This window comes from Musa acuminata, chromosome BXJ1-1, assembly GCF_036884655.1.
Source record: "Musa acuminata AAA Group cultivar baxijiao chromosome BXJ1-1, Cavendish_Baxijiao_AAA, whole genome shotgun sequence".
Classification (NCBI taxonomy): domain Eukaryota; kingdom Viridiplantae; phylum Streptophyta; class Magnoliopsida; order Zingiberales; family Musaceae; genus Musa; species Musa acuminata.
This window is the reverse complement of record NC_088327.1, coordinates 12,037,304-12,057,645: the sequence shown is the minus strand read 5'-3', so window position 1 is coordinate 12,057,645 and position 20,342 is coordinate 12,037,304. Positions and strand designations below refer to the sequence as shown.

The 20,342-nt window shown below is 38.9% G+C and overlaps 2 protein-coding genes across 2 annotated transcripts; one reads left to right on the top strand and one right to left on the bottom strand.

Annotated features, from left to right (window-relative positions):
* The first annotated feature begins 312 nt into the window (after positions 1–312).
* On the top strand, positions 313–15,226 carry LOC103990767 (homocysteine S-methyltransferase 1). The gene is made up of 7 exons (XM_009410030.3): positions 313–570; positions 3,449–3,505; positions 5,393–5,589; positions 8,184–8,313; positions 12,928–13,131; positions 13,253–13,324; positions 14,750–15,226. Exons 1-7 carry the CDS (start codon positions 406–408, stop codon positions 14,891–14,893), a joined length of 969 nt encoding a protein of 322 aa, XP_009408305.2. The 5' UTR covers positions 313–405; the 3' UTR covers positions 14,894–15,226.
* A 696-nt stretch (positions 15,227–15,922) lies between these two features.
* Positions 15,923–17,777, bottom strand: LOC135673944 (transcription factor MYB20-like). Its single transcript, XM_065183341.1, has 3 exons — positions 17,630–17,777; positions 16,946–17,075; positions 15,923–16,851 (listed from the first exon to the last, which is right to left on the bottom strand). The coding sequence occupies exons 1-3, from the start codon at positions 17,760–17,762 to the stop codon at positions 16,314–16,316; spliced, it is 801 nt and encodes a 266-aa protein (XP_065039413.1). The 5' UTR covers positions 17,763–17,777; the 3' UTR covers positions 15,923–16,313.
* Between the last annotated feature and the right edge of the window lie 2,565 nt (positions 17,778–20,342).

Genomic DNA, 20,342 nt, shown 5'->3' with positions numbered 1-20,342 from the left:
TCTAAGTCGTGTGACTCCATTACGTATACGTACGTAAAGACCAACCTTTTTGAAACCTTTTATAATCCTTTAGGACCTACAAAAGAAAAAATAAGCTAGAAAAAATATTTTACTTACGATTCACAAACAATCAATTCAACAAATACTTTTCATAGCCAATACAAATTATCGACTTTACAATGAATAATCATATAATAAATGATTCAAATGATCCATTACAAATCAAAATACTCATAAGAGTCCTCATGACACAAACATATATTAGCGTTACATGAGTATTTCATAAAATATCATATTTATAATTTTGTCAGTAGAATGTCACCGACTCAGTTCATCTCGTCCTTGAGAGACCGCCGCTTGGTTTAGCGCTGGAGGGTTTCGAAGAGGAAGAGGGAGAGGAGGAAGATGGGATCCAGGACGGGTCTGGTTGAGGAGCTGATCGAGAGGAACTGCGGTGTCGCCGTAATCGACGGAGGCCTCGCGACGCAGCTGGAGGCGCTTGGCGCCGACATCAACGGTCCCCTCTGGAGCGCCCGCTGCCTCATCTCAGATCCCCACCTCATCAAACAGGTGATGCATTGCTTATTTCTGATTCACCGGATTGGTTTAAGCTTAGGTTATAATCCCTCGCTAATTAACGTTTGTTGCTACAAGTTGGGAACGATGAAGATGCCAGATCCGTTATTTTCTGGGGACAATAGATGGCGTTCATGGTGATTTTGGATATTAAATATGTATCGAGGTTCTAGGAGAAGGTTGGCTACACAATCCCCGGGGGGGGGGTAGGGACATACCAAAATTTTGTATCAAGGTTCTAGGAGAAGGTTCGCTACATAATCCCCGGGAGGAACATGTTGATGCGTTTGTATTGGACATACCAAAATTTGGGAAGTTGCAAGGTTTGAAGTATTGGGTATCTAAAGTATGTGACATATACCCGATTGGCGTCGCTAACGGCAAACATTGCTGAGTGCAACTAGCATTTTTGATATATCGGTGTCTCATATAATATCCAATATTTGTTAGAGGTATAAATGTATACACATATCAGATTGAAGAAGAAATAGTATCATGGAGCAAAGCGCAAGGAGATGAGCAAGATAGGAAAAGAAAAAGCTTCTTTTTATTTGTTCATGAACGATTGATCACATTTGGCAACTAAAAGGCCACGTCAGATCATTTCCTATTTGAGTATAGCAAGGTCTCTCCCTGTATCATGTTGACTATCAACATGAGGAAATCCTATTTTCATTTGCAACATAGGCATACATCTGTTTTTCAAAATCTGGATTTGATTTTGATGTCAGGCAAGTATAAGTCCATTTTTTGCTGTTCTCAGCATACTCACATAAACTGTAATTATGTAGGTGATAGGGAAAGTACTAACATTATCAACTCATCCCGCCACTTGGGTCGAGCAGGCCATCTAAGCAAAAGTATGGGAGCTCCCACCAACTCCCTGCAGTCGCCGACAAGGGACCAACCCACGATCCCTACCGGTCCTAGCTTCCCGAAAAAAGCCCGCAAGGACCACTCCTCACTGAAAGGGCCATGCCCCCGCATTAATGGTCGGCGGCATGGCTCGCCTCCCCCACACCTCCCTTCCGGACGACCGAAGGAAGGACCACTCCTTGCTTGACTCAAAGCGGGTAAAAGTCCGTACAGGGATCGCCATCCCAACCGGCCAACATCGACGCCGGCCTTGGGACGACACACTGGTAAGCCACCTCCATTAATGGCCCTTGACAAACAGGGTAGGGGGGACCTCACCAATCCCTGTCCTCGCCGCTAGGCGCCCAGGTATAAAAACCTAGTCCCAAGCCAAACAGGGGCAAGGGGTGAACACCACACTCTCTAAGTATTGCTAACTCTCTTCTTCCCCATCTTTCTGACTTAAGCATCAGAGGGGACACGTCGGGACATCCCTTGGCGCTGACTTGTTGTGTAGGATCCCCGGCGCAACTGAGGAGGCACTACAAGACGACTCCCCCACGGGCAAGGCGGTCTGCCCTCCCAGACCAGTTCGTTCCCCCCACAGGCGGGAAGCTCTCTATGCCGGCGCCTCGCGCCAACTCTCTACGCCAGCGCCCCATGCCGGCTCTCTACGTTGGCACCTCATGCCAGCTCTCTACGCCAGTGCCTCCCGCCAGCTCCGTGCAGGCCAGCTCTCTACAACAGTTCTCCACGTCAGCTCCCTAGGAAGGACCTGCACTTTCGGCGTTGAACCAAGCCGAGCTGATTCGTTAGTCGACGGCCTCAGTGTAACAACAGTAGATAACCCATCCACGCAAGAAAAAACTAAAAGTATATGCCATTTTAATTGAAAGTGAAATTTGAAACCTTAGTATTATGGAGAGCCTACTATGGTGAAGAAGAACTTTGATAAATGAATAAATGATTTTGAGATCTGGAGAGGAACACCATGAATATGCTGGTGGTCAGTCATCAATCTCACAATACATGTCCTTTTTCTTTTCAAGTCTTGACTTGACTCCTTTGAAGCCTGAATCTCAAGCCCTTTCTAATGTGACATATACCAGCGAATCTTTGATGGTTGCATCTTTATTTGGAAAACTGAAAAGTATCAATTCAAAAAATATCAATTAGGATATATGTAAAAGACATGAAATATGGCATTCCATCAGTGCTGTTGAAACACGTACTTTTGAGGAACTTGTCAGATGTTACCTGCTTTATGACATAATCAAACAAATATATGTCTTCTATATAGTTTGTAATAAGTAATTTTCTGAAGCTTATAACCTTCTAGCTCTACCATGAAGCTGATAGCCTGATACAGCATAGTTAAACAAAGAGACAAAAGAGAATAGTGAGATATGCAAGAAAGTCGAGGAATAAATCCAAAAAGAGAGTAGTACAAGGAGAAAATTCAGCTTCCTTACTAGCTTGACATCCCAAAACTCCCATTCTTCTTCTATTACTGGCTACTGGCAGAATCATCTTTAGGCATGCTTACACCAGAAAATGTATTAAGGTGCATGATCAAACATTCATCCAACTTGTCAACAGACTCATTTACAGCTCTGAAGCAAAGTGATCCACAACAGCTGAACAGATTACCATTAGCATTGTGACATGAATAATGTTTTGCAGTGCATAGCTCATCTTGTCACTACCATAACCAATTATGCTGATGAAGAAAACATGACACTTACCTGTTGCAAAAGCACTTTGTAGACAAATCAAATTGCAATTCCAAAGAACAATTGTGCTATGTGATTATTCTAAATGACATATAGAACATGAAATAACATGAAAAACATATTATGAAATTAATGTCTTATTGTTCTAGCTATATGTCACCAAAAGTCTTTGGCAGTTCCTTTTCTGCTCTAAGTAATACTATTTGTTCCCTTAAGTTAGCTCTCCATTTTTCAAAGATATTCTCATCATGCAGTTAACCATTTTGCACTTAAACCACATGCAGGTTCATCTTCAGTACCTTGAAGCAGGTGCTGATATACTGGTGACATCATCTTATCAGGTATGTGATTGTACAAAATAACTTTTGGTATTCTAATCAGAAAACTCAATGCCTATATTCTAGTGGGTAATGTATATCAACAAAATTCATCTTATATTGCATTAAAATATGTAGGCAAAGATGATTCTCATTTGTTAGTCAGACACATGATCATATGAATGCCATGGCCAATATGAAATGACTTTACTTGGTTACTGATCAGTGGAGAACATGAGATCCCCTGCAAAATGAGTAGTTTATTACAGTGTCAATGTATATATTCTTAGGAGAATATAGTTATATGTATTTAGTGTTGTTTTTATTGTCTAAATGAAGAAGCACAACAATATTTCACTCAAGATGAAAGTCAAAAGTAATATGTTTATGGAGTGCAAGCACAATGCAGGCCTTTATGGCCATGATTTTGACCAGTATCTAGTAACTTTTATTAAATTTATGATTGCAATCCGGTGTCCTGTCCCTCTGATAGTCTTAAATAAGTTACTAAAATTATAATAAAATATCATATAGTCAAAAGAATTGTGAATAATTCTCATAAACAACTTAAGGAGTTCACATTAATTCTGAAAAGTGCCTGCAAATGTTCATAATCCTTGCAGACTTTTCATATTTGAATGGCATGGAAAAATTTATGTTGGAAAGTTTGGGCTTTCTTTCTGTAATTATACTTACGATATTTAATGAATGACATGCTTTTACCTTTATGATCATTAAAAGTAACACTCCCAAGAATAAAAGGCTTTACTGTCTCAAAAAGAAACCAATCTGTTACATTCCCTTAAAAATTTCTTTTAGGTATTAGCCAATAAAAGACCTTCAAAATAGACCTTCTAACTATCTGTTTCTATTAATCTTCCCAAATTTGGTGCCTGCATATTTTTCTCCCCTTACGTCTTGCATAGTTCAGTATCCTGTGGTCTGTCCGTGTTCTTCAGGTATATACAGGACTTCCTAAAGAACTGGTTGCTTTATCTTGAATTGTTCTTCTTGTCTATCATCCTAAACAGTAGGCTCAAAACTGCATGACCAGTAATAGCATCTGTTAACTAATCTCCTGTAGAGAGATCAGCGATTCTCTAATGTCTTTCCTTAGTATCAGCTGACTTACCAAACTGCAGTCTGTTAACATGTATCTCCATTTTCATCAGTTTTATGAAATGTTTGTCTGTCGACAACTGAATGTTTAGACTTGGTTTAACAAAAGAAATAAACAGAAGAAAGCATCCCAACAAAATTAAATTTAGAAAGTATGAGTAGTTGACCCCTAAAGCAATTCATAGCAAATTACAACCTGAGACAACATTCAAGTAGTCACTTGTCATCTACCTGTATATGGCACATGCACTAGAACAGGTATATGCTTTGGAATGGATCATCATGCATAGAAGGGCAGCTTCAGTTCCCTTCAAAGCTTCCTAACAAAGGAAAACTATGATGTCCTTTTGTTTTAATTCTCATCTTTCAATATCATGACTTACTAGGAGGTAGAACAGAACCTCTTCTCAGTATCCCTATGTGTTTTCTATTTATTTTCTTTTAGTAGTTTTTTTGGACAGGTGGACAAATCCAACTTGTATTTCCTAGGATTTGAGGAGCACAAGGACTGCATTGAAACTTGAGTTGAATTTCTGTATCTAGGACAATATACCTGTTGAATCAGTTCTCTTGTGCTTAGTAGATCCATTTCTCGTTTATTGGAATATTCATCTAGATAAATGTTGGGCTTTATAGTTCTGTGTGTTTGGAGACAGATCAATTTGTTCCATCATTCATTTTCTTCCAAAACCTCTTTCATAGTTTTTCAAAGAACAATAGTTAGTCCATCTGTATATCTGATATTTTCTCTTTTGTGGTCATTGGTTCCTTTTGCCCCTTCTTCTGTTACAGGCGACAATTCCTGGATTTTTGTCCAAAGGTTTCTCCATTGAAGAAGGAGAGTTGTTACTTCAACAAAGTGTCAAACTAGCCCTTGAAGCCCGAGATAATTTTTGGAAACTCAATGCTGACAACTACTATATTCGTGCTTTGGTGGCAGCTTCAATTGGGAGCTATGGAGCTTATCTTGCAGATGGTTCAGAATATAGGTATCTGTTATAGAACATATGAGTTGCTGTGACTACTTTAGTTAATTATCCTGTGGTCTTTGGATAGATAAGAGTGCTCTTTTGTGATCTACACATAACTATTCTTGCACAAGCATGTTCAATTACCTTCACTGATGATCAAGGATGGAGCAAAGACATACATTTGGATCGGAGTAGGAGGGAAGGGTTGCAAAACTTCATGCATACCAGTTAAGATGCACTTGTGATTATGTGATGGACACTGATAGATTGACTTAAAGTGATATTTTTGATAGAAGATAAGATTTCCCCAACTTGATAAAAGATAAGATTTCCCCAACTATATGAGGAAATCTCTATATTCTGTTTATTCTGTTGAGGGAAATCCTTCCTCCTAATCTGTATAAATAGGAGAGTGTTGAGGGAAATCCTTCCTCCTAATCTGTATAAATAGGAGAGGGAACATGTTAATATATTAAAGCTAAAGCTATTTCATTTCTACAATAAAGCTTCTTCAATTATTGTTCTTATCTTCTATTATTTCTATCATGGTATCAGAGCCAGGTTGAGAAGAGCGAAGCTTCGCTCTTGCCTTTGGCCAGTGACCAACGCCGCTGAGAAAAGCGAAGCTTCGCCCTTGCCTTCGGCCAGCGACCAACGCCGCTGCAGCCACATTCCTGAGAGGCTCCACGGCCAATCCTCATCTTCCTCACCGCGGTAGTCTTCGCTGATCTGCCAACAGTCGGCGGACTTAAGGAGAACGAAGGGCGGACGTAAGAAGAACGAAAGGAACGCCTGTGCCCTCACAGCAACAGCAATCGCAGCAACAATAGCGATCTGCTCTTGCTCTACTCACGAAGCCTCTCGCTTTAAACCATTATTTACATCGATCCAAGATTGATATCCTTGTCAGGAGCACCATCTTGCGGGGGCATGATAGAAGATAAGATTTTCCCAACTTGATAGAAGATAAGATTTCCCCAACTATATGAGGAAATCTCTCTATTCTGTTTATTCTGTTGAGGAAATCTTATCTTCTATCATGCCCTCGTAAGATGGTGCTCCTGACAAGGATACCAATCTTGGATCGAGGTAAATAATGGTTTAAAGCGAGAGGCTTCGTGAGTAGAGCAAGAGCAGATCGCTATTGTTGCTGTTGTTGCTGTTGTTGCGACTGCGACGGCGACGACTACAGTAGAGGAGAAAGCTGTAGTAATAGAAAAAGTTATAGCAATACTGTAGCAGAGGAATAAGCTGCAGTAGAGGAGGAAGTTACAATAGAGGAGGAAGTTGCAGCGATGTTGCAGCGATACTATAACCGAGGAGGAAGCTACAGTAGAGGTGCAGCAGAGGAGAGAGGAGAAAGCTGTAATAGAGGGGGAAGCTACAAAAGAGGAAGAAGCTACAACGATGCTACAATAGAGAATAAGGCTACAACAAAGGAGGAAAGGTGGGGCAATGCTGGTGAGCGTAGCACTAGAGACGCTGCGGAAGGGAACGAACGTTGGTGCAGAGTGGCAGTGGAGAAGATAGTTACCGTTCGCCGAGGAGGAAAGATTTATCGCACCGATAGCCTGACGATGGAAAAGCAGTAGTAGAAAGCTGACGATGGAACCGCTGGAGGTGGAGAAGCAACAGATGAGTCGACAACGAGAAGAGAGCTTGCTCTAGGCAAGTGGCTCTGATACCATGATAGAAATAATAGAAGATAAGAACAATAATTGAAGAAGCTTTATTGTAGAAATGAAATAGCTTTAGCTTGAATATATTAACATGTTTCCTCTCCTATTTATACAGATTAGGAGGAAGGATTTCCCTCAACAGAATAAACAGGAAATCTATTCTGTTTATTCTGTTGAGGGAAATCCTTCCTCCTAATCTGTATAAATAGGAGAGGGAACATGTTAATATATTAAAGCTAAAGCTATTTCATTTCTACAATAAAGCTTCTTCAATTATTGTTCTTATATTCTATTATTTCTATCAATTTTGAGGTCAATTTATCTGCTTGTGAACACTACAAAAGCTTGAGATGGTCTTGTTAGTTTTTTCTGTTTATAGGTCCAGGTTTGCTACCTGGTTTGCTACCTTTCCAATATTGTCTTTTTCATTATTGCAAAAAACTAATGATCACATGGGGTGCAGACCAAGGGGCATAGGCTATCACATCAAACCCAGGTCTGAGGGTCTTTGAACATGAATGATGTAGTTGTGGATCCATCCGAACCCCATGCATGAAGTCCTATATGTGCATGTTTCCTAAACCAGCATGCTACAAGCTTTAGATCCATACTCTGGATGTTTATGGGATTGCAAGTGGACTTCTCCCAGTTGGTAGATGCCTCCCTTTCCTGCCTGTGTTAAAGATGGATTCTGGGTTGAAATTGAGTATGGAAGCATGATGTCCTAGTTACATCCACTGTTCAGAATCACCAAGAGAGCATCTAACTTCCATGCGATAAGGAAGAAAATGTAATATCTTGTTACTTTCATAGAAATATAGGCTGCAAGAACTTTTGAACAGAAAATGAGAATCTGTTTGTTTATTCTTCTTTTATTAGTTTGTTTAAACATATGTCTGAATGTCTAATGGACATCTTGTCTAAGCATGGCAGTGGGCATTATGGACCAGATATGAACTTGGAGAAACTGAAAGAATTTCACAGGCGACGATTGCAAGTTCTTGTAGATGCTGGCCCAGATTTGCTGGCATTTGAAACCATTCCTAATAAGCTTGAAGCACAGGTCTGCTTTTGCTGTGCTTATTGTTTGCCATGTCTTTGGAGAGCCTAACCACTTGGTAGCGTTTGAATACATTCATCAGAAGATAATCTAATTGTTCCGTTTCACATGATGTTGGCTGGAATGCTTTTCTTTAAAGATCATGCTGCCTGGTTTCCATTCAACAAGTGGCTTAGCTTTTCTCATGTTCAATCAGATAAATATAAGTGTTTTCCATTTTGCATAAAGATCACATAATTTTTTTTTTAATCTTAAGGTGTCATTGCCTTTTGGGTGATTTTATCTACATATTTATGATGTCAACTTTGATCTTTGTAATTTTGAAAATTTTGAAAGTTGACTAGTCCCATAAAACGTTAAACTTCCTGCACAATGCATATTCCATAAATTAGTGGAAGGGTCTTTCTCTATGATTGTGTAATGACGGAAAAGGACATGAGGAAGGATGTCATACAGACATAAGTTTCATGCATGTTTATTGATTTACATCCATGAGCTCCATTCACATGTTGGTTAAACAGATAAACCTTAGATTTATTAACAGTATTATTTTTTTAGATTTTGAATTTTCTTCAGTGGTAGACCTAGAATTTTTGAGCCTTTAATTTTAACTATTGTCTTTGGTAATGCAACTTTGTACTTTAACTAAATACTGTTCAAATTGTTTTGTCATGTTTTAAGTCCTAGATTGTCACATCCCGAATTTATAAAAAGAATAATAAATCTGTATTTTATTATCCATAATTTATATAATAAACTTCCTCCTTTTCTTTTCATTCGTCTTTGAATTCAAATCTTTGTCTTTACAGTAGTAAATATTCTATTAACCAGAAAAAATGACAACATCTTCTTGATAGGGTCGCAAGTCTCTTCCATCCAAGCTTCAGATCTATTACACAGTAGTAAATTACTCTGAAAATAAATATAAAATAAAAACATATCATCAACTGGTAGGAACCTCAGAAAAATTATAAAGTTAATATTCAATATTCATGAAATATAAACAAGTATCAATAATTCAATAAGAAAATATATCTATTCATCATAAAACTTATGCATCAGAAAAATAATAATTTCTTATATAATAAATAAAATTATGCATCAGCCACATGCAACACATACATAATAACAAAGACGTACATCACCCACTGGTGCACTCTCCCAACAACAGATGGAGAGGCATATTCCATGGGATGGATTCCTCCCAACAGCGGATGGAGATAATCCATATCGCACTCCCAACAGCAGATGGAGTGGTATTCCTCACCCGCCCAAGTGGGGACACGTTCCTCCCAACAGCGGATGGAGGAATCGTCTAACCATCACGTCTGACGGCCTGCTAATCCCCGAAGGGAATCGCCATACCTGCCTTTGGTAGAGATATATAAACATCCATGATCATTCATTTACAATCATCCAATCACTCATGCATACATCAAGAAATCAATATGATTAAATATTATGAGAGACCATACATGATGTAAATCTGCTAGACTATGTTCATTGGTGGCTCCGCATTGTGATGGGCCCGTGGCTCCTTTCACAAGTTACACTCCTAATGTGAACTACTAGTCTAGTTCAGTGATTTAAAAAACGTTAGGCGCTAAAAGGCGCTAAGGTCCAACACCCGAAGCGCTAAGCGCTCGCCCGAGCGAAGCGAGGCGCTAAAATATAAAAATATATAATATAATTAATAAATATAATTATTTAAAATTTTAAATAAAAATATACTATTAAATTAAGAAAATCTAAGATACAAAATCATAATATCAAAATTAATAATTTCAAATAAATCTAACAATATTAACAGTATACAGTATACTGTTGTATACTGTTAACAGTATACAGAAGGAGAAGAAGGAAGAGTGTAAGGGGGTGTTGACTGAGAAAAGAGGAAGCGGCAGCAGCAGCGGGAGCGGGAATGTAAGGAGGTAGCGGCAGCGGGAGTATAAGGAGGCAGCGGGAGCGGGAGTGTAAGGAGGTAGCGGCAGCGGGACCGGCGACAGCGGCAGCGGGAGCAGGAGCGGCGACAGCGGCGAGCAGGAGCGGCGACAGCGGCGAGCAACGGGAGCGGGAGCGGCAGCGGCAATGAGCAGGGTTAGGGTTGGGCAGCGATAACTGATATCGGTTTTAGTTGGTTTGATTGAACCAACTAACCATCGAAGACCGAACCAGACTTAAAATCCTTGTTCGGTCGCCTGGTTTAACCCAGGCGCTTGCCCGAAGCGCCCAGCGCCTGGGCTCGGGCGAGCGCCCAAGCGGCGCCTCTTTGAAGCGCGCTGCCTGGAAGTTTAGCGAGGCGTGAGCGCCCAAGCGGTGCCTCTTTGAAGCGCGCTGCCTGGAAGTTTAGCGAGGCGCTCGGGCCTCGCCTCACCTCGCTCGAGCGCCTTTTTAAATCACTGGTCTAGTTACATCTACTACATGATACTCATCATATCAATTTCGTAAATATAAGAAAATAGAAAACCAATAATTATTTTCAAATGACATCTTCAGATAAAACTTTTAAATTCATCAAATCATTAAAGCATGAAATATCAATATCTCAATAGTCCTCAATCAACCAAAACTCTAATTGAAATAGCTCAATTGACTTAAACCAAACTTAATTCGATTATGATCTAACAGAACTAACATCAAATCCTTATAGAACCGGTCTGGAATCACCCTAGACTAGTCTAATTTAGATTTGATTGATCTCGATTAGGTCAAATAGGTTTGAACTAGTCAAGTTAGTGTGGAATCACTCTAAACCAGCTTTAACTGATCAAACCTATTTGATTTAGTCAATTAATGAGCTCGAACCAATAGAGAGAGAGGAAATTGGACTATCTCGTATAGTGCTAACCCAAACTGAACCAACCCACCTGATTCTTGGACGGGTCACATACATTGCATATACCTATTCCACATACACTGCATATACCTGTTTGAAGTACTAAGTTGAGTTGAGGTACGACGGGTTATATAAAAAGAGCGACTATATGTCTAATGCCAATCGTGTAGTTGGGCAGGCTTAACTTCATGAACTAGGCTAAGCCTCACTTATAAGTTGGGCTGAGCCTTGCTATTAAACTAGGCCTTACTTGGCTCGCGAGTTGGTCCTAGACACATAAGTTGGGGTCGTATCAAACCGTATGGATTGGGTCGTACCTATCGCATGAGCTGGCCGATGCCTAGCCACATGGTTGGGTCGTACCTTACCATATGAGTTGGGTCATACATGGCCACATGGACTGAATTATATCTAACCACATGAGTTGGCCCGCCTAGCCACATGGTAGGGTCGTACCTTACCACATGGGCTGGGTCATATATGATCACATGGACTAGATCGTACTTAGCCACATGAGTTGGGTCGTACCTTGCTATATGGGCTGGCTTCTACCCGGCCACATAGGTTGGGTTATGCCAAGTCACAAGGGCTAGGTTGTACTTGATCACATGAGCTAGGTCGTACATGACCACATGGGTTGAGTCGATTCGATCTGATCGATCAAATTGACTCAAGTCAAACCCCAATTAGACTCCTCTTATCAAATTAGATTTTAACATTTAAAATTATTAATGAATGACTCATATTCATAATTAAAACTTTAAATTCATGATCTTAAATTTAAAACTAATTACATTATAGAAATTCATACATAATTTTTGAAACATAGATATATCTAATTAAATAAATTAGACCTACTATGTTAATCCAAAAATAAGAATTTTAATAATTAAATCAATATTAAAATTCACTTAAGCTCAAGAGATCGAGATAAATCAAATAATCATTATAACATCACAAATCAATTATCATTATTTACTACTCATGAAATTTCAAAAGTAAAACATCATTATGCGTCATAAAATAATAATAATCTCAATATCAAGATTTCAAAACATAAATCAAAGCTAATTGAAAAAGAAAGGATCCTATCTCTCTTCGATTATTCCTTTTTCGATATCATTTCCCTGGGAAGTCATTTTCTCAATCCTCCCATTGTTAGGTTTAGTGGAAAATGAGGAAGAAGTAGCCCCTTTATATAGGAGAAGATGAGATCTCCCCGAAAGGTAAGTAATAATTTAATTTTAATTTTTAATTTATTTTTTGTTTGCTTTCACACACAAAGAAAGTAATATGATATTCATCTCTTATTGTTCACACACAAAAATTGAATGTAAACTATTTACTTCCTAAATATCAAATCACTCATTAGGAAATAAATCAATTAATAATTTAATTGATTAGTAGAATTCCTAACTTATCCATGTGATTAAGAAAACTAAATTTAATTATTTCCTTAACTATAGTACATAGATATAGAAGTTAGTAATAAAGCAATATATCATTTATAGTAATTAATTTATGTTAAGAGAGAAATTATCGGTGATTACATGGATTCCAGGACAAACAGTGTAAGCACTCTGGTCTCAACAATGACTAGGACGAACATTTATTTTGGGCATTGTGGTAATTTCTACTATTTAAATGAACATATTCTTTTCTCTTGATATTTGTATAATGTCCATTGTATGAGTAGTACTGACAAGTTGTCATCATGGCTGTTGATTTTATAGAAGTTCCATTTTCTAATAAAATCATTAGTAACATGTAGCTGCTTGCAGGCATTAGCTGAGCTTCTTGATGAAGAAAACATCCAAATTCCATCTTGGATCTGTTTCAGCTCTGTGGATGGTGAACATATGTCTTCTGGAGAGGACTTTAAAGAATGTCTTGACATATTAAATAGGAATGAAAAAGTCAACATTGTTGGGATAAATTGTGCATCACCACAGTTTATAGAGAACCTTATTCTTAAATTTAAAAAGGTCAGGAGTTGCTGCAACTTTTAGTTTGGTCGTTCAAAATTTCAAATCATGTTGTTTGTCTGTGGTTCTGATTATCTGGTTTTATTCTAATAGTTTTCATATAATAATTATTCTTTTTCAGTTAACAAACAAACTGTTGGCTGTTTATCCAAACAGTGGTGAAGTGTGGGATGGTAGGGCTAAAAGATGGCTGGTAAGTCTCTTATGCTACCTACTACAGATTTACCAATTTATTGAATCTTGTTATGATCTTAAACTTACCCGAAAAGGTTCTTGTTTTTTGATTTGAGTTAGTAGAAATTAGTATGTCAGTGATCATTGAAATGTTAATGTTATCATCATAATTAGTTATCATGGCTTCTTGAAGAATGTATGAGGGAAATATTATTGTTTAAAGATCCAGCTCATTGTTAATGATGTTAATATTGATTTCAATATATCAGTTCTGAAGTTTGCTAGATGTTTGAGTTTTTCTCTTATACAAATTTGAAAGATATATTGAAATCAGCCTGATGGATTTGTGGAAATATATTATCCTGATTGATGATTTATGCCAAGTGAATTAAAAAGAGAAGAAAAGATTATATCTCAGTATACCTTTTTTTGATATCCCAAAGGAAAGAGAAACTATTTATCTCATTAGAAATCACAAGCCTGATATTTAAATTCGTGGAGGAGGTATTCTGTTTGAGATGGTAGAGAGATCTTCTTGTTCATGAGTTTCCCTTATAAAGAGAAGGATTCATCCAATTTCATTTGATACAGAAAATGAATGAAACTTGATGAGTATTATGAAAATCTATTTAATTATAAATATGACATTAGAATAGCAAAAGAAACTAAAGAAATTACATGAACATTTTCATAGAGAATGGTCCAAATTTGAAATGCTATGGTCAAAGGCTAGCTGGCTTTTGTATATATTAATAAAACAAAAATGTGAAAGAGCAAAAGCTATGGTGTTTAGCACCTAACTAGTTCATAGGTCTAAGTTTGTGCTTCTTCAAGTAAAACATCAGCATGTTCTTAAGTCTTGAACCTTCAAGTACTTCTCTAGTTCAAAAGCTAGGTTTTCACAAGGCACTGTACAAGGATCAGAGGTGACTCGATGCTGCTGATAGGACAGGCTCCACAAATGTATTCCCTTGTTAGTGTTGCTCCATGCTTGCATTTGAAACAAGATCTGTCTCATCCTTGACAATTAGGGGGTTACCGTATAAAACATCAAATACAAGTTTTGTTTCCTAAAGAAGTATGCTAAGTAAAGCATTTGAAAGCAAGTGGCATCAGATAGTGATGGAATTTTGGAGCAGGTTTGCAGCTAGATCTTTGCTTCTTTACCTCGGACATTATAACATTTTGGCAATCAAACTGTTGTAGATTGGGTACTGGTTGTTCTAAAGATCAAACATCAAATGATCCAGCAAATAAATTCTCACCCTCAGATGAAAATTTTTGACTTTTGGCTTCTGATATGCAACAATTTTGCGGCAATATATTGCATATCTCAGAAAAAAACTGTATGATACTTGTGAATTGTAAATAATTTGACATCAGAAAGCTTTGCACTTCAATTTTGCTTTCCTGCAACTTAGATCGTGTCTTTTGATCCTGGCAGCAACCAGAGCGTGTCGGTGAAAAGAGCTTTGAATTGCTTGCAAAAAGATGGCATGAATGTGGTGCTAGTCTTATCGGAGGATGCTGTCGAACAACACCTTGCACCATACGATCGATTTCCAAGTTGCTAAAGAACATGTCCTGACTAATTTTTGGATCTAACAGATTCGTGAGTTACTAGCCAATGAACATGTCCTGACTAATTTTTGGATATGCAAAATGGTGTCTTGCCTAGTTTGATTGTACTTGTATGTTTGGTAGGGTAACTTACGATGTCCAATTCAGCCAACACGGAACTGGTGAAATGGAATATGTCACAGGCATACATTTTAGACATTTATCTTCATTTTCAGTTATCCCTTTCAGCCAATTTAATTGATGTGTCTTGTAAACAGTTCAGATTGTCATGAATGATATATTATTGGTTTGGCCTTGTTTTTCCCGAAATAAAAGAAAAGGGAAACAGGGCTAGAGACTATGTTTCTTCTGTTTAGATTTCCCTAACACAATGATTTAGATCTTATATGATGAAGTTGAGTTGAATTATTGTGGACAGGAGGGATAGCATGAAATTTTCAGTGTCGACGATGGAACTCTTCTATACTCAACATTGTCAACAGTAGTTCAATCGAACTTCAAAAAAAAGTCGAGAAAAAGGTGTAGTCATCAGATGCTGATCAATGTCAACTCTCGGCAGTTTTCCTCAGATGGTAATGGCCATTACTTGCAATTATATATCTTTTTTTGTGTGACAATATTTTATTATCAACCGAGAGATGATTAGCAATTAATATTTATTTAACAGTGATCTCAATTCCCATGTAACCTATTATAACTTGTTGCATAAACCAGCTGTAACACATTTGCCCTCACCTACTTGGATATAACAATATATGTCCCTCCATTATTAACAGTGATTTATACTAGCAATATTAAATTTAACATATAAACCATATAAATTATGTAAATACTAATGTTAATTAAAAGTCAAATCATAATTGACCAAAAAAGAAGGGTGTCTTCTTCTCACCAAAACACATTAGAAATATGTGGTTGGTTTGACTTTTAACAGTCTATTGGAGCTATGCATTTAAAATTTTGTTAGGTGAAGGCATGATTTACGAATCACATCTTTATACGTCTGCATTTCCTCTTCTTTCAGCTTCCAAGCTCCGTCACCTTCCTGTTCTTTGACTTCCACCGGAAACGGCTACTGATGGATCGTCCTCCGACGTCAAGTCAGAGTCATCAGCAGAAACCTCGTCAGAGTTTGATCCTTACATCTTAACCTGTCGATGACAGCTTGATTCCCATTAAACACCTCTTTCCAACTTATCAAACCATCCAAATCCTTACTCGTGTCTGACATCGTACATTACAAGCATGATTGCACCCAGTCAAGCTAATTTACATGCACAAAATCAACGATGACCTAGAAACACAGTGTATCACGAGTCAGTGCTCGGCTTGAGGCACGAACCGTGGACCAGAGGTATCTTTATTTCCTTCCATGATCCTCTCGTTCATGTTGATATATGTGCCTTTTTGATCTGTTCAGTTGACCATCATTTCCATGGATCATACTCGGTGGTAGCGGTTTGATGCTCAAGCATATGATCAGAGCTGAAGCTCCATCCACCGTAGTCATCCATCGGGAAGAAGTGCATGGAATCTGGCCACTCCATTGCTGAAAGCCGAAGTTCATCAGTCTTCGGCGAACGACCAGAAGAAGAGCTGGAAGAGGTGTCGTCGGTGGATGCCTCTGGAATCACTATTTCATGGGGTTGCATCATAGGCACTTCCTCAATGCAGAAACCAGGCGATGTCTGCAGAGAAGCATCAATCTCCGTGACGTAGTCGGTTGAGCTTGTCATGGTCTTTTCTTCTTCCTCTTCTTCTTCCACTTCCCAGTATCCTTCAGCTACGTCAACTGTCTGCTGCAGTGGCAGAACTTGATCATGGCATTCGCTGGTGGTACCAATGGGCTTGTGGGTAAGGGGGTCAACTCCCATCTTCCTCAGCTTCTTTTTGATGTGGGTGTTCCAGTAGTTTTTTATCTCATTGTCTGTTCTTCCAGGAAGATGAGAAGCTATCTTGGACCACCTGTGATGCAAATGCAAAAGGATACATCATAACAGAGAGAGAGAGAGAGAGAGAGAGAGAGAGAGAGAGAGAGAGAGAGAGAGAGAGAGGGCACCTGTTTCCAAGTTGGGCATGGAGGTCAATGACCAGCTTTTCCTCAGACTCAGATAACAAGCCTCTCTTCAGATCAGGTCTCAGATAGTTGATCCATCTTAGCCTGCAGCTCTTCCCACACCTCAGAAGGCCTATGACAATGTCACCCAACCATTACGCAATACATCTACCAAAACACAAAGAGACAGCTATGTACCTTTGACCTAATATGACCCTTTTTTTAACAGCAACATATGAATATGACATTGATGGCGACCTTCATCATTGACAAAAAGGAATTAAGCTTTTTGAGGTCTCATAGATAGAATGACCACATCAAACATCTCAATGAACTTTTGAGACACAGAACTGCAGGTCTTCTTCTATCAGTTCTTCACACCATTCGGGAGATCAAGATCCTCACAGTGATTTCCTCTATATAATTTAACATATGACAAGATTGGATTATAGGACCTCACTACGATGCATCAAGATCTTTACTTACTCAACTGTTATCGACTTTGGATGATAAAAAGCTCATTATTCCATGACGCTCACTCAAGCTACATTACAGGTTCCCAGAAATGTAAGACAAGATAGCCAGATAAGCAAAGAACACAACCAAAGAGGAAAAGAAGACGAAAGCCTTAGTGCAAGAAAGCTAGCCGACGGTAACAATGAAGAGGAAGAAGCACATATAATTAACCTGCAAACTTTGGAACAGCTCTCCATGAGCAGTGGCAATTTGTAAGCATGAAGTTGATCAGCTTCTTGTCCTCCTCAGCAGTCCATGGCCCCTTCTTCATCCCCACCTTCTCACAACATGGCTTCCTCCCCATTCTTTCTTCTCTGCTTCCGAGCTTTAAGAAACTGAGAGACCCAGAAATGCATGGCTACCTACCTTTATAACGTGTTGCAGATACCACAGTGGCAAATGAGAATTGTGACCAAGGTAGTCATTTAGTGAGTAGGTGTACGATAGATCCATCTCATCTACCTTTGCTTTCTTTGCTGAGACCCTTACTTCAGGATCTGAGTTGGAGAAGCTTGATGACCACAGCTACTAGCGTTGCTTCATCTCTTTCGGACAATAGAATAAACAAGAACTTGCTGGAACTTATTTGTATTGGTTATTAGGCAGAATCAAGATCATGTAAGACTCAAAAATATTGGGAGTAGGCTACCAACTCCTATTCAAAGTCTCGATGCATTTCACCAGACATTGGACTAGAAAGAGCGAAGCAGTCGAAGAAGTTTAATTACCTTGAGACTTGAGGTAGAAAAAGTGGTGTACAATCTACTCAGCTGCTGCTTTCTTGTAATTGATATTTAATGCATGCTACCTAAGGGCTTCAGAATCTAACGCTTGGATAGAAGATTGATATCCATTCTGGCAGACAACTTATCACATCATGACTTTTCAGCATCATTACTTCATGTTTCAGCATATCATCACATCATGATATTTATAGCACTGCAGATTGTTATCAGTTTCTATTGCTGGTTTATTAATCAAACTACAAATGACTACCAAACTGGGATTGAAGAAGAACTAGAGATAGACAGACTCGTATAACGCAGATGCTCCTTCTGTGTAGGCAAAACAAAATCCTACAAGAACTCAATATGGAGAAGCTCATATGAATACTTGGCGTGCACTCATTGCCTGGTTGAACACAAGTCATCGACAGAAGAAGAAGCCTGGCATCTGTGCGATCCACAGCTTGGTCAAAAGTAATCCAAAACATCGGTTGATTTTGTCTAATATCTAAGTAGGTGTAGATGTGTTGTGGTATGCTTTTATGGTGGTCGTTCTCAAGGAAGTTCCAGGGACTATTCAAAGTACGTACTGCACAGCAAATGCAATGATAGTAGTTGGGAGACTTCTTTCCACCGATTAACAAAAGATATCTCGTACCTCCCGATCTCTTCTTGCTGTACTCGTTCACCAAATCTTCCCCACTTGATCTTGAATCCATTTGAATTAAAATGTGCGTTTCGTGTGGCTTATGCGAGCAGATGAGAGGATTAATTTGAACTCATGCAAGTATAGGCCAAGTTAAGATATGACGATCCCCATAGAGAATACATGCTACATGCTCCATCATTGGTATTGTATAAGGACGTTTAGGTACAACCCTGTACTTGACTGTCAAGCTGCGAATTCAACAATACATATTTCTGTAAAGTCAATGTTGCATACATATCTCTGATATCACATCTTCGAATCCACATAAAGAACATATGCTACATGTCACATCATGGGTATTGTATAAGGAAAGTTTAGGTAGAACTTGTACTTAACTGTTGAACTGTGAAATCGACAATAACTATTTCTGCAAAGTCAACATTGCATATATATATAAATATAATTTGCAATGGCAAATATAAATATTTCAGACTTTGTATGCGGAAAATTCCTTCTGGTAAGCATTAATTGGACAACAATAGGTTCTGTCAAATTGCTTTTTGGGTTGGGTTAGCCCGAATAGAAGCCCATGTACGATGTGGTTGATCGAGCACAAATCTCGATGACCCTAATGATATTTATATGTGCATCTCAAAGAGTACACGCGTGGAGGACGTTTTGGTAATTTCGGAGGATGATACCGCGGTCCTCCCCGGCGGAACCCTAAGCTTTCCTGGATTACAAATACCATCAGGACGACCTAATTCGGCGCAATCCCCTTATGCCCCTCTTCTCCTCCTCACCTTCGAATTCCAACGCCCGATGTATGTTTCGCCGGTTTTGGATTCGCCTTCTCTGTACCTCTCATTGATCGTTTCTCTTGTTTTGTTGCGTTGCTTGTTTCATTCTTTTTCTGCACTCTTCTTTTTAGTCTCAGAAACCCGGATTCGATTACCGTCGATCCAGGAACTGTCAGATGAAGAGATGCAAGATCGATGTCAATGGTGCCTATGGACGTGCGACATCCAAGTATTCATGGATCGTCGCATTTTCTCGTGGGTTCTACATTTTTTTTTGTTATAATGAATCGCTAAAGGACCGATCTTTTTTCCTAGAATAGGCCATTTTGGAGCTCGATGATGATTTATTTTGCTTTAACCACACCGAAACTGAAGCCAGAAGAGGATGGTTCTCTTCCTGCGGTTTCCCGGTTTTGTTGATCCCTTTCTTGCCGGTGCTTCGGGATCACCATCCTCTTCTCGGGGGGAAAGGGGAAATCTCCCTTTGGAGGATGCTCTCTTCCCCGCCCCGAAGAGGGAGGTGTGAGGGCTACGGTAAGATTGCCATCAATTGGGTTCCTTGGGGAGAGATGATCCTCCTTTGGAACTTCTCGTCTGTGGAAAACTTTGGCCATATCACTGAGAGCTCAAATTTGCATTTTTATTTTCCCTTTTTTCCTATTCTGATCGAAGTTTTCGATGATCGCTGTTTAATCGCATTTTTTTATTCA

What these genes read in the sequence shown, in the direction of transcription:
- LOC103990767 (XM_009410030.3), top strand. Translation starts at nt 406, where the DNA reads ATGGGATCCAGGACGGGTCTGGTTGAGGAGCTGATCGAGAGGAACTGC. An exon ending in TGGTGACATCATCTTATCAG is followed by an intron (nt 3,506 to 5,392) that starts GTATGTGATTGT and finishes CTTCTGTTACAG; the next exon opens with GCGACAATTCCTGGATTTTT. An exon ending in CTAATAAGCTTGAAGCACAG is followed by an intron (nt 8,314 to 12,927) that starts GTCTGCTTTTGC and finishes AGCTGCTTGCAG; the next exon opens with GCATTAGCTGAGCTTCTTGA.
- LOC135673944 (XM_065183341.1), bottom strand. Translation starts at nt 17,762, where the DNA reads ATGGGGAGGAAGCCATGTTGTGAGAAGGTGGGGATGAAGAAGGGGCCA. An exon ending in AGCTGTTCCAAAGTTTGCAG is followed by an intron (nt 17,076 to 17,629) that starts GTTAATTATATG and finishes ACATTGTCATAG; the next exon opens with GCCTTCTGAGGTGTGGGAAG. An exon ending in CATGCCCAACTTGGAAACAG is followed by an intron (nt 16,852 to 16,945) that starts GTGCCCTCTCTC and finishes TTTGCATCACAG; the next exon opens with GTGGTCCAAGATAGCTTCTC.